We start from the raw sequence: 20180 nt of genomic DNA on the forward strand, positions 1-20180 counted from the left end.
GAAGCCGAAGGACCCCGGTTTGAGGCTCGGTTCCCCAGGTCCCACGTTAGCCAGATGCACAAGGGGGCACACGCATCTGGAGTTCGTTTGCAGTGGCTGGAAGCCCTGGCGCGCCCATTCTCTCTCTCTCTCCCTCTATCTGTCTTTCTCTCTATGTCTGTCACTCTCAAATAAAAAAAAATTAAAAAATGAACAAAAAAAAAATTTAAAATGAAGCTCCTGAGAATATACCCAACTGAAGCATTTCAATTCACTTGAATGAGAAAAGTTGTTTAGTATAAACAGCCCAAGAAGACACTAACCTCAGAGTTTAGTCATTTACCAAGGCACACGTTGTACAACGTACAGTGCTGAAAACATTAAATGTGACTTTTGAAAGAAAAAAAAAAAAAACAAGCAAATAAACAAACAAAAAAAGACAAAGGCAGCCGGGTGTGGTGGCACATGCCTTTAATCCCAGCACTTGGGAGGCAGAGGTAGGAGGATTGCTGTGAGTTCGAGGCCACCCTGAGACTCCATAGTGAATTCCAGGTCAGCCTGGGCTAGAGAGAGACCTTATCTCAAAAAACAAAAAAAAGGCAATGATTCAAAAATATTTGTCCCATTAAGATGGTGGCATAGGAACCATGCCAAAGCAGCCTAGGGGAGAAAAAAAAAATAGCAAAATACAATATTCTACTAAAAAGTGAGTTGTATAAGAAATTACCAATGAAGCAGAGAAGTAGGAGAGATCCAGAGCACACAGAGACACACATGGGCAGGCAGAAGCGGTGGCACCAGGTCCACTGGGCCACAGCTGCAAGGCTCGGCTTGAGCCACAAGAAAAGCCAGGTGAAATAGTACCAAGCAGTACACATAGTACCCAACAGCACCAGTGACCAGAGCAGTGATCCAGCAACTCAGCCAGTCTACTTAAACCCGCAATGCACCGAAGAGGGTCCCAAGCAGAAGCGCAGCATAACTGAGACCAAAATCATCCCAAAAGGTTCACTGAGATTATACCAGGTCAGTACCGTCAAATGAACCTGGTATATAGGCTTGAATCGGAAGTGCTAATTGCACCTTTCATATCAGCATAAAATATATGTTAAATCTGATGAATGGTTGGATTTGCCATTCTTAAATAAGCTATATTTGGGGCTTGTCATTAGTTTCTTCCTGATTTATAGTGGCTTTTGTTTCCTCTTCTGTTGCTCATTAAGGAAGGGTCTCACGTGGTCACAAGCTGACTTGGAACCCTCAACAGACCAGAAATCTTAGCATCCTAGTTGGCAGGATTAAGGGTGTGGGGCAAAACACATCCTAAGGGACTGTGACTTTGTTAGAGAATCTGGTTGTCATAATACCTACTCTTACATAAAAACTCTGTGCTGTTTTTCATTGAATGTGTACATTGTTTAGTCTGTCTGTATTTTGTTTAGTGTGTACATTGTTTAGTCTGCTTGTATTTTGTTCCACTCAGTCTACTTGAAAACTCTCATAGCAGACAAACCCAACATCAAGGGCCACTTTTGTAGATACTATGAGAGCCTTAAGAGCCACACCTAGAACCTTAAGCTCCTACCCTGAAGATGTATATCATCAAAATGATTGATACAACTAATAATAGTGCAGCTAACTAGAAAATCCAAGCATTAAATTAATCCAAGATGAAAGCACAAGAAACACCAAAAATCAAGACAATATAAATTTGCCAAAAATTATTAATGCATCAGAAATGACCTCCAGTGAGAATGAGTTAGAGGAAATGCCTGAGAAAGATTTCAAAAGAATGATTATAAATATGCTCAAAGAAGTCAAAGAGGAAATCAAAGGAATTAAAGATGAAATCAAACAAGACACAGGAAACCAATTTAATGAAATAAAGATGTCAATACAAGACATAAATAAGGAAATAGAAATAATAAAGAAAAACCAGTCAGAATTACTAGCAATGAAGAACATGGTCAATGAAATAAACAACTCTGTATAAAATCACACCAGTAGAATGGATGAAGGAGAGGACAGAATAGCTAATCTAGAAGACCAGGTGGCAGATCTAATACAGTCAAACAAAGAGAAAGACAAACTAATAGGAAAGCATGAATGGGAATTTCAAGATATTCAGGACAATATTAAAACCTCTCTTTGCCATATTATAATTAAACTACCAAACATACAAACCAAAGAAAAAACATTGAAAGCAGTTAGAAAATCAAGTTACCTACAAGGACAAGCCCATGAGGATCACAGCAGATTACTCAACACAAACTTTAAAACCCAGAAGGGCTTGTAGTGATGTATTCCAAGTTCTGAAAGATAACAACTGTCAACCAAGGTTATCTTATCCTGCAAAGCTATCCATTCAAATAAATGAAGAAATAAGGACATTCCACAACAAAAACAGGCTAAAGGAATATTTGAAGACAAACCAGCTGTACAGAAAATACTTGAAAGAATCCTGCATGATGAAGAGAATAAAAAGTACACATATAAGGAACCTGGAAAAAACAAACCATACTCAAATGCTAGTTAATACAAGAAAGCAAAGGTAAAACCAAAAGAAATACAAAAAAAGCGCAAAAATTAAATACACACCTTTCAATAACATCTCTTCATATCAACGGGGTCAATGCCCCAACCAAAAGACATAGGTTTGCAGACTGGGTTAAAAAGCAGGATCCTAGCCGTGTGTGGTGGTGCATACCTTTAATCCCAGCACTTGGAAGGCAGAGGTAGAAGGATCACATTGAGTTCGAGACCACCCTGAGACTCCATAGTGAATTCCAGGTCAGCCTGGGCTAGAGGAGATCCTACCTGGAAAAACTAAGGGGGAAAAAAAAAAGCAGGATCATTCAATTTGTTGCCTCCAAGAAACTCACCTTTCTACAAAGGATGGACACTATCTTAGGGTGAAAGGTTGGAAAATGGTGTTTCAAGCAAGTGGCCTAAAAAACAAGCAGGGGTTGCTATCCTAATATCTGATAAAGGTAGACTTCAGACCAACATTAGTTAGGAAAGATAAAGAAGGTCAGTTTATATGGATTAAAGGCATACTCCTCCAACAGGAGGACATTACAATCCTAAACAAGTATGCCCTAACATGGGGGCTCCCAACTTCATCAAACAAATACTACTAGAACTAAAGTCACAGATAACACGAAACACAGTAGTAGTGGGTGACTTCAACATCCCACTCTCATCAATTGACAGGTCATCCTGGCAAAAAATAAACAGAGATACATACGGATTAAATGAGGTCTTAGAAGAAATGGACCTAACAGATATATACAGGACATTTCATCCAAATGCTGCAGAATACACATTCTCTTCAGCAGCACAAGGAACATTCTTTAAAATATACCATATATTGGGACACAAAGCAAATCTTAACAAATCCAGTAGAATAATTCCTTGCATTCTATCTGACCACAATGGAATCAAACTACAAATCAACAGCAAGAAAAGCCATAGAGCATACACAAAATCATGAAAACTAAACAATACACTACTAAATGATGAATGGGTCAATGAAGAAATCAAGAAGGAAACCAAAAAATTCTGAGTCAGTCCGGGTGTGGTGGCGCATGCCTTTAATACCAGCACCTGGGAGGCAGAGGTAGGAGGATTGCCATGAGTTCGAGGCCACCCTGAGACTACATAGTGAATTCCAGGTCAGCCTGAGCTAGAGTAAGACCCTACCTCGAAAAACAAAACAAAATAATAATAATAATAATAATTCATAGAGTCAAATGATAATGAGAACACAATACACCAAAACCTTTGGAACACAATGAAGGCAGTCCTAAGAGGGAAAATTATAGCTTTAGGTGCCTATATTAATAAACTAGAGGGCTAGAAGGATGTTAAGGTAGTTTTCAGCAGTAAAGGTGTTTTCCTACAAGCCAAAGGCCCCAAGACCCACATTAGCCAGCTGCACAAGGGGGCTCGCAAGTACATGGAGTTTGTTTGCAGTGACTGGAGGCCCTGGCACGTCCATGCTCCCCCCCCCCCATTTTCTCTGTCAAATAAATAAATGAAAATAAAATATTGAAAAAAGATAGAAAGGTGACAAATAAATGACCTAATGATTCACCTTAAAGCCTTGGAAAAAGAATAAGGCAAACCGAAGAAACAATAAAGATTAAGGCAGAAATTAATGAAATAGAAACAAACAAACAAACAAAACAAAAAAACAATACAAAGACTCAATGAAACAAAGAGTTGATTATTTGGTGTTTATCTTCTTCTGCTTTTCTTTTTTCAAGGAAGGGTCTCACTCTTACTCAGGCTGTCCTGATATTCACTATGAAGTCTCAGGGTAGCTTCAAACTCCTGGTAATCCTCCTATCTCTGCTAGGATGAAAGTCTTGCACCACCACACCCAACTAGAGTTGGTTCTTTGAAAGGATAAACAAGATTGATAAACCCTTAGCAAATCTGACCAGAAGAGAAACCAATTAATAAAATTAGAGATAAAAAAGGCATCATCACAACAGATACCAGAGAAATTTAAAGAATCATAGTGACGTACTATAAAAACAAATACTCCTCTAAGTATGAAATACTTAAAAAAAAAAGGATGATTTCCTTCATTTATATGATCTACTTAAATTAAATCAAGATGAGGTTAATCACTTAAATAGACCTATAAGTATGGAGATCCAAACAGTTAGTAAAAACCTCCCAACTAAAAAGTCCAGGCCCAGATGGGTTCACTGGTAAATTCAGGGAAGAACTAACACCAGTGCTTCTTAAAGTTTTCCATAAAATAGAAAAAGAAGAAATCCTACCAATCTCCTTCTATGAAGCCAGCATTATCCTGATACCAAAACCAGACAAAGATAGAACAAAAAAAGAAAATTACAGACCAATCTCCCTCATGAACATAGATGCAAAAATTCTCAACAAAATATTGGCAAACAGAATACACAAATATATCAGAAAGATCATTCACCCTGACCAGGTAGGCTTTATCCCAGAAATGCAGGGATGGTTCAATATATGCAAAATCAATAAATGTAATCCATTGTATGAATGGACTAAAGGACAAAAATCACATGATCACCTCGTTAGATGCAAGAAAGCATTTGACAAAATCCAACATCCCTTCATGATAAAAGTTCTACAGAGACTGGGAATAGAAGGAACATATCTCAACATAATAAAGGCTATTTATGACAAGCCTACAGTCAACATAGTACTAAATGTACTAAATGGGGAAAAGCTTCAAGCTTTTCCACTAAAATCAGGAACAAGACAAGGGTGTCCACTGTCCCTACTTTTATTTAATATAGTATGGGAAGTCTTAGCCATAGCAATAAGGCAAGAGACACATATTAAAGGGATAAAACTTGGAAAGGAAGACATCAAGTTATCATTATTTCCATATGACATGATTCTACACATAAAGTACCCTAAGCACTCTATCAGCAAACTGTTAGAGCTGATAAACACCTATAGCCATATAGCAGGATACAAAATAAACACAAAGAAATCAGTAGCCTTCCTATATGCTAACAACAAGCACACAGCGGTTGAAATCAGAGAATCACACCCATTCACAATTGCATCAAAAATAAATAAATAAAGTATCTTGGAATAAGCCTAACCAAGAAAGTGAAGGATCTCTACAATGAAAACTATAAAACACTTGAGCAAAAAATTGCAGAAGATGCTAGGAAATGGAAAGACATCTCTTGTTCTTGGATCAGAAGAATCAATATTGTGAAAATGGCAATCTTACTAAAAGCAATCTATACATTTAATCCAATCCCCATCAAAATTCCCATGGCATTCTTCATGGAAATAAAAAAAAAAACAATCCAAAAATTCATTTGGAATCACAAAAAAATCTCAAGTATCTAAAACAATATTGAGCAACAAAAATAAGGCTGGTAGTGTCACCATACCTGATTTTTACTTGTACTACAAAGCCATAGTAACAAAAACAGCATGGTACTAAGGCAGACATGTAGATCAATAAAACAGAATAGAGAACCTAAATGTAAGTGCAGGTAGCTATAGCCACCTGTATTTGATAAAAATGCCAAAAATACTCATTGGAGAAAAGACAGCCTCTGTCTGCTGGGAAAACTTGATGTATATCTGTAGAAGGATGAAAGTTGATCATTTTCTCTCTCCATGCACAACAATTAAGTCCAAATGGATTAAAGACCTTAACATCAGACCTGAAACTCTGAAACTGCTAAAGGAAAAAGTAGGGGAAACCCTTCAACATATTGGTCTTGGCAAAGACTTGCTGAATATAACCCCAATTGCTCAGGCAATAAAACCAAAGACTGCTGGGTGTGGTATTGCACACCTTTAATCCCAACACTCAGGAGGCAGAGGTAGGAGGATCATGGTGAGTTCGAGGCCACCCTGAGGCTCCATAGTGAATTCCAGGTCAGCCTGGGCTAGAGTGAGACCCTACCTCGCAAAAACAAAAAATAAATAAATAAATCAAGATTAACCACTGGGACCTCATGAAATTACAAAGATTTTGTATGGCAAAGGACACTGTGAATAAAGCAAACAGGCAACCTACAGAATGGGATAAAATCTTTGCCAGCTATACGTTTGATAGAGGATTAACAACAAGGATATAAAAAGAACTCAAAAAATTATAGAATAAGAAATCAAACAGCTCAAATAAAAAATGGGCTATTGAACCAAATGGAGAGGTCTTAAAAGAAGAAACATAGATGTAATATAAGCATCTAAAAAAATGTTCTACATCCCTAGTCATCAGGGAAATGCAGATTAAAACTACGTTGAGAATCCATCTCACTCCTGTCAGATTGACTACCATCATGAAAACAAATGACCATAAATAATGGCACGGATGTGGAAAAAGTGAAACCATTCTACACTGTTCGTGGGAATGCAATCTGGTCCAGCCATTGTGGAAATCAGTGTGGAGGATCCTAAGACAGCTAGAAATAGATCTGCAATATGACCCAGGTATATATCATAAGGACTCATCTCATTACCTTAGAGATACTTGCTCAACCATGTTTATTGCCACTCAATTCACAACAGCTGGGAAATATAACCAGCCTGGATGGCCCTCAACTGATGAGTGGATAATGAAGATGTGGCACATTTACACAGTGGAGTTCTACTCGGCAGCAAAGAAAAATAATGTTATGAAATTTGCAGGAAAATGGATGGATCTCAAAAGGATTAAACTAAATGAGGTAACCCAGGCCCAGAAAGCCAAGTGTTGTATGTTCTCTCCCATATGTGGATCCTAGCTACAGATGATTGGACTTCTGTGTGAGTAGGAAGAAAACTCAGTAGCAAAGGCCAGTAAGCTAAAAAACAGATATCAAGGGAAGAGAAAGGAAGAGAGGGGAGTTCTTAATAGGATGATATTGTATATGTAAGTAGAAGAATAGATTAATGGGGATAAAAAGGCCTAACTAAGTGAGATCACAGGCAAGGTGGAGGGAGGGCTAATCAAAATCAAAGAGGATACAAATAAATCATATGGAAATGTACTTTTTTGGACAATGGATCACTCAGGAGTCATAGATTGTTGCTAGAAAATTTTCAGTGCCAGGGATGGGATACCTTCCAGTGTGCTGTTGTCCAGGGAGGTCCCTGATGACCCCCAAACATTACAAGCCATTACTGAGGCCCTTGGTTTCCCACCAGGAATAGATGGTAAAACCCTATTGCTGAGAACTCCACATACTTGGGCTGCAAGGCCACTGAGAAATCCTGCTGGAACTGAGCTGATAACCTCCTCCATGTAGACCAGCTGACAGAAAGCTGGAAGAAGGCATTCTGCATCAGTTCAATGGGGGAGAGAGAGATCACCAGTGAAGAGATACTGAACAGTGGCCTTATATTTTTCCAGCCAGGTCAAATGAGACAATGGGTGCAAGAGTGGTACTTCTGTCATGGTAAGGAATACATCCCTGATAGAGAAAACCTGAAACGGGTAGTCATGAGCCCTAGGGGTGTAATGTCTGCTGCTGTCTGGCTAAATGTATATACGATGCTCATCAAACTGCCCAGTAAGCACTTCTCTTCATGATCATACCCTTATATTAATGTTACTCTCACTTTTGGTAAAGCTTATCTTTTTGGAAGGCAGTGACCTTGGGTTGACTCAGAAGGCATCATGGTGCTGGGAAGAAGTGACAGGAGTGCTCAGCACTGAAATATCTCTATCACACCTTCTAAGACTCAGGGTCTATTGCAGAAGAGGTGGTGGAAAGAATGTAAGAGCCAAAGGAAGCTAGGACTCCTTACAACATGCTCCTCCAGACACAAAATGGCCTGGGTATCCATGACCTCACAGTGCCTGACACTACCTACACAAGACCATCATAAGAGGAAAAAGGGATGAAGAGATGGCTTAGTGGTTAAGCGCTTGCCTATGAAGCCTAAGGACCAGGGTTGGAGGCTTGATTCCCCAGTACCCAAGTTAGCCAGATGCACAAGGGGGCGCATGCATCCGGAGTTCGTTTGCAGTGGCTGGAAGCCCTGGAGCGCCCATTCTCTCCCTCTCTCCCTCCCTCTCTCTCTCTGCCTCTTTTTCTGACTATTGCTCTCAAATAAATAAAAAATAAACAAAGAAATTAAAAAAATAAAAAATAAAGAGGAAAAGATCATGACACCAAAATAAAAGAGAGACTGATTGAGAGGGGGAGGGGAAAGATGGAGAATGGAGTTTCAAAGAGAAAAGTGGAGGGAGGGAAGGCATTACCATGGGATATTGTTTACAATCATGGAAGTTGTTAATAAAAAATAAATTAATTTAAAAATATATATGAGCTTGGTGTGGTGTTATACACCTTTTTTAAAAAAAATTATTTTTGTTTATTTATTTATTTAAGAGTGACAGACAGAGAAAGAGGCAGATAGAGACAGACAGAGAATGGGCGAGCCAGGGCTTCCAGCCACTGCAAACTAACTTCAGAAACGTGTGCCCCCTTGTGCATCTGGCTAATGTGGGTCCTGGGGAATCGAGCCTCAAACAGGGGTCCTTAGGCTTCACAGGCAAGTGCTTAACCACTAAGCCATCTCCCCAGCCCTACACCTTTAATTCTAGCATTGAGGAGGCAGAAGTAGGAGGATTGCTGTGAGTATGAGGTCACTGTGAGACTCCATAGTGAAGTCCAGCTCAACCTGGGCTAGAGCAAGACTCTACCAGGAAAAAAACAAAACAAAAAAATAAGAACAAGCTGAGCATGATGGCATACACCATTAATCCTGGCACTCAGGAAGCGGACTTCTATTTAAGCTTTGTTTATAGTGAGGCCCTACCTAAAAAAGAACTCTTATGAACAGAAATTCTTTTTTTTTGTTTTGTTTTTCGAGGTAGGGTCTTGCTCTAGCCCAGGCTGACCTGGAACTCACTATGTAGTCTCAGCCTGGCTTCAAACTCATGGCAATCCTCCTACTTAGGTGCTGGGATTAAAGGTATGCACCACCATACCACGTAAGAAATTCTTACAATGAAAGAAACAATACTACTCATGAAACTAGGTAAAATTCTTTATCTGCTTCTTTCTTTCTTTCAAATAAATAAGTAAAAAAGAAAGAAAGAAAGAAAGAAAGAAAGAGAGAGAGAGAGAGAGAAAAAGAGAGAGAGAGAAAGGAAGGGAGGGAGGGAGGGAGGGAGGGAGGGAGGGAGGAAGGAAGGGGGTGAGAGCTGGGTCTGGTGGCACATGCCTTTAATCCCAGCACTTGGGAGGCAGAGGTAGGAGGATTGCTGTGAACTCAAGGCCATCCTGAGACTACATAGTGAATTCCAAGTCAGCCTGGACCAGAGTAAGACCCTGCCTTGAAAAACAAAAAACAAAAAGAAGATAAATAAATAGAAGGCGTGGCGAGAGAAAGCAAGAAAGAGGATCACTATCTTCAAACCATACACAAATATGATCTCAAAACAGCTTATAGGGTTTTAAACCTCCTGCCTTCACATAAGCTCTTTATACTATTCCCTTTTTCCTTCTCTTAAATTGATAATGTGTACCCAAACTTTACCCTTTGCTTTGTGGATTTCAATTCTTTTCTTTTTCTTTTTTAATTGGTTTTTCAAGGCAAGGTCTCATTCTAGCCCAGGATGACCTGAATTCACTATGTAGTCTCAGGGTGGCCTTGAACTTACAACAAGCCTCCTAAAACTTCCTCTCAAGTGCTGGAATTACAAGTATGCACCTAGATGCCCAGCTTCTTTCTAATAAATAAATAAATAAATAGATAGATAGATAGATAGAGATAGGGTTTTCGAGTTAAGAGACTCACTCTAGCCCAGGTTAACCTGGAATTCATTATGTAGTCTCAGGGTGGCCTCAAATTCATGGTGATCCTCCCATCTCTGCCTCCCAAGTGCTGGTACTAAAGGCATGTGCCACCGTGCCTTGCTCCAAAAACATTTGAGAGAGCAAGAGAGAGGAAACAGGCACACTAAGGCCTCTAGTCACTGCAAACGAACACCAGATGCATGCACCAACACATGCATCTGGCTTTATGTGGTATCGGGGAATCAAACCTGGGTCTTTAGGGTTCATATACAAGCACCTTAACCTCTAATTCATTTCTGCAGACACTTCTTTTTTAAAAAGATGTAATTCGGGCTGGAGAGATGGCTTAGAGGTTAAGTGCTTGCCTGTGAAGCCTGGTTCGAGGCTTGATTCCCTAGGACCCACGTTAGCCAGATGTACAAGGGGGTGCACGTGTCTGGAGTTCATCTGCAGTGGCTGGAGGCCCTAGTGCGCCCATTCTCGCTCTATCTCTATCTGCCTCTTTCTCTCTCTGTCGCTCTCAAATAAATAAATAAAATAAACCAAAAAAATTTTTGAAAAAGATGTAATTCATTCATTCATTTCTTTATTTATTTCAGAGAGGCAGAGAAAGAGGGAAAGAATGGGCATGCCAGGGCCTCTAGCTACTGTAAAACTCCAGACGCATGTACCACCTTGTACATCTGGCTTACTGGGGAATCAAACCTGGTCCCTTAAGTCTTCGCAGACAAGCATCTTAACCACCAAGCTCCAGATTTCAATTAGTTGAATTCATAAGAACCCTGGGATACCCAATAATTATCGGTGTGTTGTTGTGTACTGGCATGCTGGGAATCTCTCTGTTCTCCTACTTCTGGACTTTCTCATGGCTGGAAGCATTCTCTCTTCTATCATCTACTTCTCTGTCTTCTTTGCAACTTGGGAACTGGGCACAGTTAAAACTTGGTAGAACTGGGTGTGGTGGCACATCTTTAATCTCTTTAATCCCAGCACTTGGGAAGAGACAGAAGGATTGCCAGGTCAGCCTGAGGTAGAGTGAGATCCTACCTTGGGGGAGGGGAGCTTGGCAGCTGTTAGATTTGGGAAATTTGTATGAAAAAGATATATTAAAACTTTCTAGGGCTGGAGAGATGGCTTAGCGGTTAAGCGCTTGCCTGTGAAGCCTAAGGACCCTGGTTCAAGGCTCGGTTCCCCAGGTCCCACGTTAGCCAGATGCACAAGGGGGCGCATGTGTCTGGAGTTCGTCTGCAGAGGGTGGAAGCCCTGGCACACCTATTCTCTCTCTCTCCCTCTATCTGTCGTTCTCTCTGTGTCTATCACTCTCAAATAAATAAATAAAAAATTAAAAAAAAAAAACAACAAAAACTTTCTAGCCAGGTGTGGTGTTCCACGCCTTTAATCCTTACACTAGGGAGGCAGAGGTGGGAGGACTGCCATGAGTTTAAGGCTACCCTGAGACTACATAGTAAATTCCAGGTCAGCCTGGGAGACCATATCTCGAAAAATCAAAACAAACAAAACCCAAAACACACTGTTTTTACTGCTTGCTCCTAAAGCCAATAGCAAAATGCAAATGTTGAATGCTGTGTTTAAAACAATGAGTTTCTTCACAATATATTTTGCATTTGCTCAGTATAACACTGATTTTTTTTTTTTTGGCGGGGGGAGGGGGAGGATTCAAGGTAGGGTCTCACTATAGCTCAGGCTGACCTAGAATTCACTATGTAATCTCAGGGTGGCCTTGAACTCACCGTGATCCTCTTACTTTTGCCTCCCAAATGCTGGGATTAAAAGCGGATTCGTTTTTTAAAATTTTATTTATATTTATTTATTTGACAGAGAAAGAATGGGTTCGCCAAGGCCTCCAGGCACGTGCATCCTCCCCCCCACTGCCCGTAAATCTGGCTAAAGTGGGTCCTTTGGCTTTGTAGGTAAATGTCTTCACTGCTAAGCCATCCTTCCAGCCCAATAATGATGTTTTAAAATGACAATGCTACTCTAAGAGAAATACAGACTTTGCTGAGATTGTTGTACTGAGTTTGTGCGTACCTTCTTGCTTGAGGATTTAACCCAGGAGTTGTGACCACCAACTCAGATTCACCTCAAGGTCAGTATACACCAAGCTAAACTGGGAAGGAAGCTGGAATAACTAGCCTTTCCCTTACTCTCCTCATAGGGAAAGTCCCAGTCATGCCTAGCATGGCTCAATTCCCATCCAGGTTCTCTACCCCCTTTTTGTTAAGGCCCACCTTTCCTGAGTATAAGCAGTGGCCCTCACTGTCCTTGGCAGAAACACTCAAAGTTCCTCAGAGATCTAGTTAGAACATACTGAGCCAGTGCTCAAAGATTCACACACCATGTGCAGATTGGACTCACATAAGCAAAATCCTGTGCTCAGAGGGGGAACTCCACAGGGCACCCAGCAGGATTGGGGCAAATGGGACGTCATGCCACAGCCAGACTCTACATATAGGAAGGTATCATGTGCTTTGATTTGCTTGGCAGAAAGAAGTTCATAGTTGGGCAGAATTCTTAAGAGACCTATTTTTTCATTTACTATTTTTTGAGGTAGGGCCTCACCCTGGAATTTAATATGTAGTCCAAGCCTGGACTTGAACTCACGGTGATCCTCTTACCTCTGCCTCCTGAATGCTGGGAATGCCAGTTTACCATTTAACATGTAGTCTAACTTGGAAATTATTGAATGGCCCTATGGTTAGAAACTTGCTAATGACTACATTTATCTGATATTTTCTGGTTCCTGGTTTTAGAGGAAATAAAACATTTTACCTATAGATGCCGTTTGGTTTCTGTATGGTTTGTGGAGAATTACTGTATGGTTTTCTTAATCCTGACAGCCCAAAAGATTTAAATAGGGAATGCTTGCGCTCTATTTAGCCCAGAGCCTTTTTTTTTTTAATTTTCATCCTATTTACTCCACAGGATTTTTTTTTCTTTATTAACAACTTCCATGATTGTATACAATATCCCATGGTAATGCCTTCCCTCCACTCACTTGCCCTTTGAAACTCCATTTTCCATCATATCCCCTCCCGATCTCAATCAGTCTCTCTTTTATTCTGATGTCATGATCTTTTCCTCCTATTATGATGGTCTTGTGTAGGTAGAGTCAGGCACTGTGAGGTCATGGATAGCCAGGCCATTTTGTGTCCGGGGGAGGGGGGGGGCAATTTTTTTTGGGGGGGGTCTGTTTGTCAGTATTGCTTCAGATTAAGGCATGCTTAGAGGCCAAATGTGCCAATGTGTGATTAAGATCAGTCATAGATCCTACACAGGAGAATCTTTAGAAACATCCATAGGCTTTACAGGGTCCCATTTGTAAGAGTCTAAATATCCATAAACCCTGGGTTTAGGGGCCCATTGGTAAGGAATTAAATCTGTAAACCCTGGGCAACAGAAAAGAGGAAATATACTATAAGGTCACATATGTATGGCAGCTTCGACCCAGACAACTCTGAGGCCCTATCCTCTGGCCTCCATTCAGGTGTGTTAAATTTTTTGATGAAAATTACCTCCAGGGAACTGGAGAGATGGTTTAGATGTTAAGTGCTTGCCTGTGAAGCCTAAGGATCCTGATTTGAGGCTTGACTCTCCAGGACCCATGGAAAACAGATACATAAGGTAACACATGCATCTGGAGTTCATTTGCAGTGGCTGGAGACCCTGATGTGCCCATTCTCTCTGTCTTCTCTGCCTCTTTTTCTCTGTTGCTCTCAAATAAATAAATTTAAAAAAAATTAAGCCGGCATGGTGGTGTACACCTTTATTCCCAGGACTTGGGAGGCATAGTTAGGAGGATTGCCACGAGTTCAAAGCCACCCTGAGACTACATAGTAAATTCCAGGTCAGCTGGGACCAGAGGGAGAACCTACCTCGGGAAAAAAAAAAAAAAAAAAAAAAAAACCTCTAGGGCCACTATATTTTGCCTGTACTTACAAATCCATGCATTTTTTCAAGACGGGTATAATTGCTTCTTCTAAGTGCTTAATATATAGGAGCCAAAGGCAACTGGAGACACCACAGCTAAAAGTGCAACCAATATTGAGATAAACCCTGCTCTCTCAGGAAATGATGGGACATTCCCAATTGTGTCCACAACTCAGGTAAGCCACCTATTCTCTGTATCAGAAAGATTATGGAGGGCTGAATCAATGGCTCAGTAATTAAGGCAACTGCCTACAAAGTCTAAGAACCAGAGTTTGATTTCCCAGCACCTACATAAAGCCATATGCACAAGGTGGCGCATACATCTGGGGTTTGTTTGCAGTATCTAGAGACCCATTCTCGCTCTGTTTCTCTCTTAAATAAATAAATAAATAAACAAAGTATTAAACATACACATAAACCAAGAAAGCCTATGGAGGCCCAGAGGTGGTATTCCTATTAGTGCACAGCATGCTAAAGGAGAAACAAAACAGAAGGGAAGGTCCTCAATGCTTCCAAAGGAAGCCAGATGGTTAGCAAAATTGTGACAGCCTAACAGATGGCACAAAGCTGAGCCACAGAGCTACTCCCAAGTCTCTAAAAGTCTCCTCTAAAGAGCCACAGCTGACCTCCAAAAGTACGCATTTAGGGGCTGGAGAGATGGTTTAGCTGAGGTTAAGGTGCTTGCTGGCAGAGCATAAGAACCCAGGTGTTAGGTTGGGACAGACTTTCAAGATAGAGTCACCACGGTCAGCAGAATGGTGACAGAGGCATAGGAAAGTGGATTATCCATTCTTCAGAAACTACCCTTGGGGTGGAGAGATGGCTTAGCAGTTAAGCGCTTGCCTGTGAAGCCTACGCACCCTGGTTTGAGGCTTGATTCCCCAGGACCCACGGTAGCCAGATGCACAAGGGGGCACACACATCTGGAGTTCGTTTGCAGTGGCTAGAGGCCCTGGAGCACCCATTCTCTATCTGCCTATTTCTCTTTCTGTCTTTCAAATAAATAAATAAAAATAAACAAACAAACAAAAGGAACTACCATTATTCTCTCCTTGCCTAACAAAGCCCCAGGTCATGGTTCCCTGGTCCCTTATCTTGTAAGTCACTTGGTAGCTGTTCTGGTGTCACACCCTAGCTATTTGAAATGGTTAATGTAATAATCTCCCCTAAAGAAACTTTTCCATTCAATTTAAGTTGTTTTTTTTTCCCTTCATACCTTCCCCCAACTGAAAAAGCCCTATAAAGCTCACTACCAGAAAAATCAGGTTGGCTGTGCTCCCCTCATGAGTCAGCCCTGGTAGCTCCTGCTTTTTCCTGAATAAAAGCTTTCATCACACCAGTGTTTTTTGTTTGTTTGTTTGTTTTGTCACCCCCAAACCTTACACCAGGTTCAATTATGTAGGATCCACATAACCCACATGCACATGTGTCTAGAGGCCCTGATGGCCCATCCCTCTCTCACATAAATAAATAAAGTATTTAAAAATATTTTTAAAGTTATCAAAAAGTACATATTTAATTAAATATTAGCTACCTGCTTGGTCTTATACATGCAGAAAGTATAGTATAGCTAGGACGCAAAGTACTTATTCAACAGTGGCATCTCTCCCATTACCAAGGCTATGTTTTATTTTGTTTGTTTGTTTTTTGAGGTAGGGTCTTACTCTAGTTCAGGCTGACCTGGAATTCACTAGGTAGTCTCAGAGTGGCCTTGAAATCATGACAATCCTCCTACTTCTGCCTCCCAAGTGTTGGGATTAAAGGCATGCGCCACAACACCTGGTGCTTACTCTAGCCCAGGCTGACCTGGAATTCACTGTGCAGTCTCAGAGTGGCCTTGAACTCACAGCCATCCATCTATCTCTGCCTCCCAGGTGCTGGGATGAAAGGCGTGTGCTACCATGCCTGGCAAAGCTATGCATTTCTGACAATTATAATAATGTTTCATAAGATCTACAAGAATAGGTATAGACCATGCCAGACACCATCATGGCATTTGATGAACAGCTTTAGAAATGGATTTCTACATCTTCATAGTAAAAGAGAAATATGTCATCATTTTAAAAATAATATTTCATTCTTATTTATTTATTTGACAAAGAGAAAAGAGAGAGGGAAGGAGGGAGGGAGACAGTGGGAGGGAGAGAATGTGTGTAATAGGGCCTCCAGCCACTGCAAACGAACTCCAGATGTGTGTGCCCCTTGCGCATTTGGCTAATGTGGGTTCTGGAAAATAGAACCTGGGTCCTTTGGCTTTGCAGGCAAACGCCTTAACTGCTAAGCCATCTCTCCAGCACCTATGTCATCATTTTTTTTTTTTTTTGAACGAAGAAATTTCTTTATTTAAAATTGATTTTTTTTTTTTCCGTGAAACTACAAGTTTACAAGTGAGGAGAGAACTGCCCTTGGCCCACCTCCCACCACCCACACCCATCATACCCCCGACCTGCCCCAGTCCTGCCCAGGTCTTTGATGGGAGGGGTTCCCACTCAGTCTTGTAATATCCTGAGGATGTTTTAGGGGATCAGAAGGGTTCAGGGCTGAGGATGGAACAGTGTCATTACTTTTCCCCCAAACCTGGCTTTTTGTGACCTCCCTCCTCACCCCACCCCGATTTTGGCATGAGGAGAAAAAGATAACTTATTTCTGGGGACACTGAGGGAGATACATATCAAAGCCCTTGGCCCATATATGGCAAGAACCCCTCATTCATTCTTCTCCAATCTGCAAACTTTTTAAAATTAACATGTCACACATGGTAGCATCTTTGATTCTCTCAAAATTATCAAGGGTGGTGTGAATTGTTCAAGAGTTGAGGGGGAGGGGATCAGACATGAGGTCAGTAAGGCAAGCCCCTCAGGCCTCCATGTCAAATACAGCAGACACTTGGTTGCACAAGATAAGAAACCCAAGCAACTCTGAGGGGGGAGGGCTTGGCACCCCACAAAATTCACTTCCCAATGGGCAGGCCTATAGCCAGGTGCCCTTCACCTGTTCGGTTTGTCCCATTCTCTTACCAGGACCCCTTTGGCCATCACCTCTAACATGGGACAGCAAGAAATAAAAGAAGAAACCTGTATGCTTACTTAAAAAATAAAAACAACCCACCTACTTCCCAAAACTAAATTAAAAGTTGGGAACCAACAACAAAATCCCCCAAAATACAGATGGGTCCCAGGGTTTCTGTTCTTTAAAACAAACAAAAAAAAAAAGTTAAACCCTAAAACCCAGTCAACAATTCCCTAAAGTAGCAGAAACTCCCTCCGAGGTAGATATCTGAGTCAGACACTCTCGTCCACCGAGCAATTCTATTGGTTTAAGATGAGCTGCGTATGAGGTAATAAAGCCGTCTGGAGGGGCAGGGAGTGGGGATGCACAGGGGCGTGGCCCATGTCCTCTGTCCAGGAGTCCCCATTTTTGGCATCTCTGGGTCGGGCAGGGCTGACGTCTCCAGATTCCAGAGCATATAAGTGGGGTGGGGAAGGGAAAGTTGGGGGAGGGCAGGGAGCCCAGAGAAACAAACAGAATAGTTGTATGTGGGTGTGTATATGAGAGAGGAAGAGAGGATTCTAAAATAGGTATCTTCTGCGTAAGACAAGGGAGAAGAGAAAGACCGGAAAAAGGAAAGTAAAGGGGAGACAGACCCCACTCTTCCCTTAGGAGCCCCATTCTCCCTGCCACGTAGTCAGCACCCCAGCACTGCAGTCTAGTCAGGGAGGGCACAACCCCATTTGCCCTTCTGTTTTGTGCTTCTGTTTGGGGTTTGTCCTCTAGATGCCTGTGTCCTCTTCAAGAGTGGTCTTGTGGGAGCGCCCACTCCTAAGACCCTGAGGGGTGGTATTAGTTGGAGGTGTCAGAATGAACACTTCCTGGTCCCTCTGTTGGGGATGTCACTGAGGATGGGGTCACAGCTTCCTGCCAGCCACCATTGGCCCGCATCTCCCGAGGACTGTACATCTGGCCTCCCCCAAGGCTATCCCCGTAGCTCCCTGGCCCCATGGAGTGTCGGAGTGATTCCACCTGGGAAGTAGAATAGGAGTCTCCATTGAGGCCAGGAATTCCCAGAAACATGTCTCCGGATCCTGAGAGATTGAAAGAGCCGCCAGAGCCTGCAGAGGAAGGGGGTGTAGGGGAACTGGTGCGGCTGTGGCCTCCCTGGGCAACTGACACGGCCATCTTCACAGCATAGATATTTGCCTCCTCCTGGAACTTTCCAATGTTTTTCTTATAGCAAATCCGCTTGTTGCCAAACCAGTTGGAGACCTGAGAGACGGTGATGCCACACTTCTTGGCGAGCTCTTCCTTAGCCTCCTCACTGGGGTATGGGTTACTCAGGTGGGAGTAGAAATATTCGTTCAGGATCTCAGTGGCCTGTTTGCTGAAGTTCCGGCGTTTCCGTCTGGCATCCAGGAAGCGGGAGCACAGGATCATGACAGCCTCGCAGGTGCTCTGCTTGAGCTGCATCTGGATGGCGCTGAACTTGTGATGGATGATGCTCACCATTCGCTCCATCTCCTTGGGGGCCACGGGCCTGGTGCGGCTCTGTTCCCTCAGCAGGTTCATGACATGGGTTGTGAACTTGTTACATGCCTGCTCATACTTCTCCAGCTCCGAGTGGTAGATGTGGCGGATCTGGGCAAGCTTGCTGCGGTAGTCCGAGTGTTCAATGGAGTTGTCAGGGGACACGCCACCCCCAGAGGCTGCAGCGGCTGCAGCTGCTGCTGCAGAGCCCCCCCCCCTTTTTCAGGCCCAGCCACACCCTCTGCCAGAAGCATGTTGTCCAAGCGCATCAGCTGCGGGTCCACCAGCTCCTCCTCCTGGGAGCTTCGAATGCTGAGGCCGGTTTTCTCTTTGATTTCACACAGGACACTAAAGAGAGCAGGCTTCATTCGGTGGCAGTTTAGAGCATGTTTCTTGGCCTGGGCCTCATCCAGGCTCTGGTCGGTGATGGTCATTATCTGCTGTAGAATGTCCCCGATGTCTTGCTTCCCTCGGCCCCCCGGGGCCCCCTCCCCCATCGGGGTCTCCTCCGCCACCGGGAGGCTCTCCAGGTCCCCCCGGCTCACCACCCACCAACCCCAGGCTTCCCCGGCCCCCGCCTGGAGGGGGCGGCCCCAGTAGCCGCTCGTCCATAGCTGGGGGGGGGCCCTGAGGCCCCCTCCCCGCTGCGCCCCTCCCCCGCCCGGTGACTTCCCTCCCTCCCTCTCCCCCCCCACCAAACTCACCTGGGCCGCTGTTCCCTCCGCCCCAACCCCCGCCTCCCGGCTCTCCCTGCCCGGGGTTCACCCCGGCACTGAAGGGAGACCTGGGGTACCGGCTGGGCCCCCACAGGAGAGCCCGGCCCCCGGCGGCGGAGAAAATGGAGCCGAAGAGAGAGGAGGCCCAGGCGGGGGTGTGTGCGCGAGAGGGAGGAGCCTATGTCATCATTTTTGATATTATCTCCTCTTACAGTCAGCTCACATTTAGATTGTCCTGTGACAATCAAAGTCTATCTACCTAGGTTCCTTTGATCACCCTCCAAAGGTTTAAAGTCTGTAAGAATGAAAGCCCCCCACCCCCCCAAAAAAAGAATGAGTACCCTAGCAGGGCATGGTGGCTCACACCTTTAATCCCAACACTTGGGAGGCAGAGGTAGGAGGATCACTGTGAGTTGGAGGCCAGCCTGAGACTACAAAGTGAATTCCAGGTCAGCCTAGGGCTAGAGTAAGACCCTACTTCAAAACCCCACCCTCGCCCCACAAAAGGAGAACCCTAAAGAGCCAGAATGTCCAATTCTTCCTAACACCTTTAAGTCTTTCTCCCCAACATTTTCTTCAAAGACTGTCTTCCAACACCTGACCAAATGCACTTTCAGGGTCTCTTGGACACGCTGAAGTTTTCCAATGGTCACACCAGACAATCCCACTCAGCTTGAAGAACCTACACTGGCCATCACCCCAACTCCCTAATGGTAGTTAGGGGTTGCTTTTTTTGTGGTTTTTGGAGGTA

General features: G+C 43.0%; 2 protein-coding genes across 7 annotated transcripts in view; both read right to left on the reverse strand.

The window, feature by feature from the left end:
• The window catches only part of Atxn2 (ataxin 2), a 154515-nt gene that overhangs the window by 25337 nt on the left and 108998 nt on the right, over positions 1-20180 (reverse strand). The gene's annotated exons all lie outside the window — the stretch shown is intronic.
• Positions 17274-19325, reverse strand: LOC123454037 (pre-B-cell leukemia transcription factor 2-like). The gene is given in 3 exon segments (XM_045132104.1): positions 17274-18929; positions 18932-19202; positions 19204-19325. Coding segments are annotated over 3 exon segments (1290 nt in total). The 3' UTR covers positions 17274-18032.

This window comes from Jaculus jaculus, chromosome 13, assembly GCF_020740685.1.
Source record: "Jaculus jaculus isolate mJacJac1 chromosome 13, mJacJac1.mat.Y.cur, whole genome shotgun sequence".
In the NCBI taxonomy this organism is placed as follows: Eukaryota; Metazoa; Chordata; class Mammalia; order Rodentia; family Dipodidae; genus Jaculus; species Jaculus jaculus.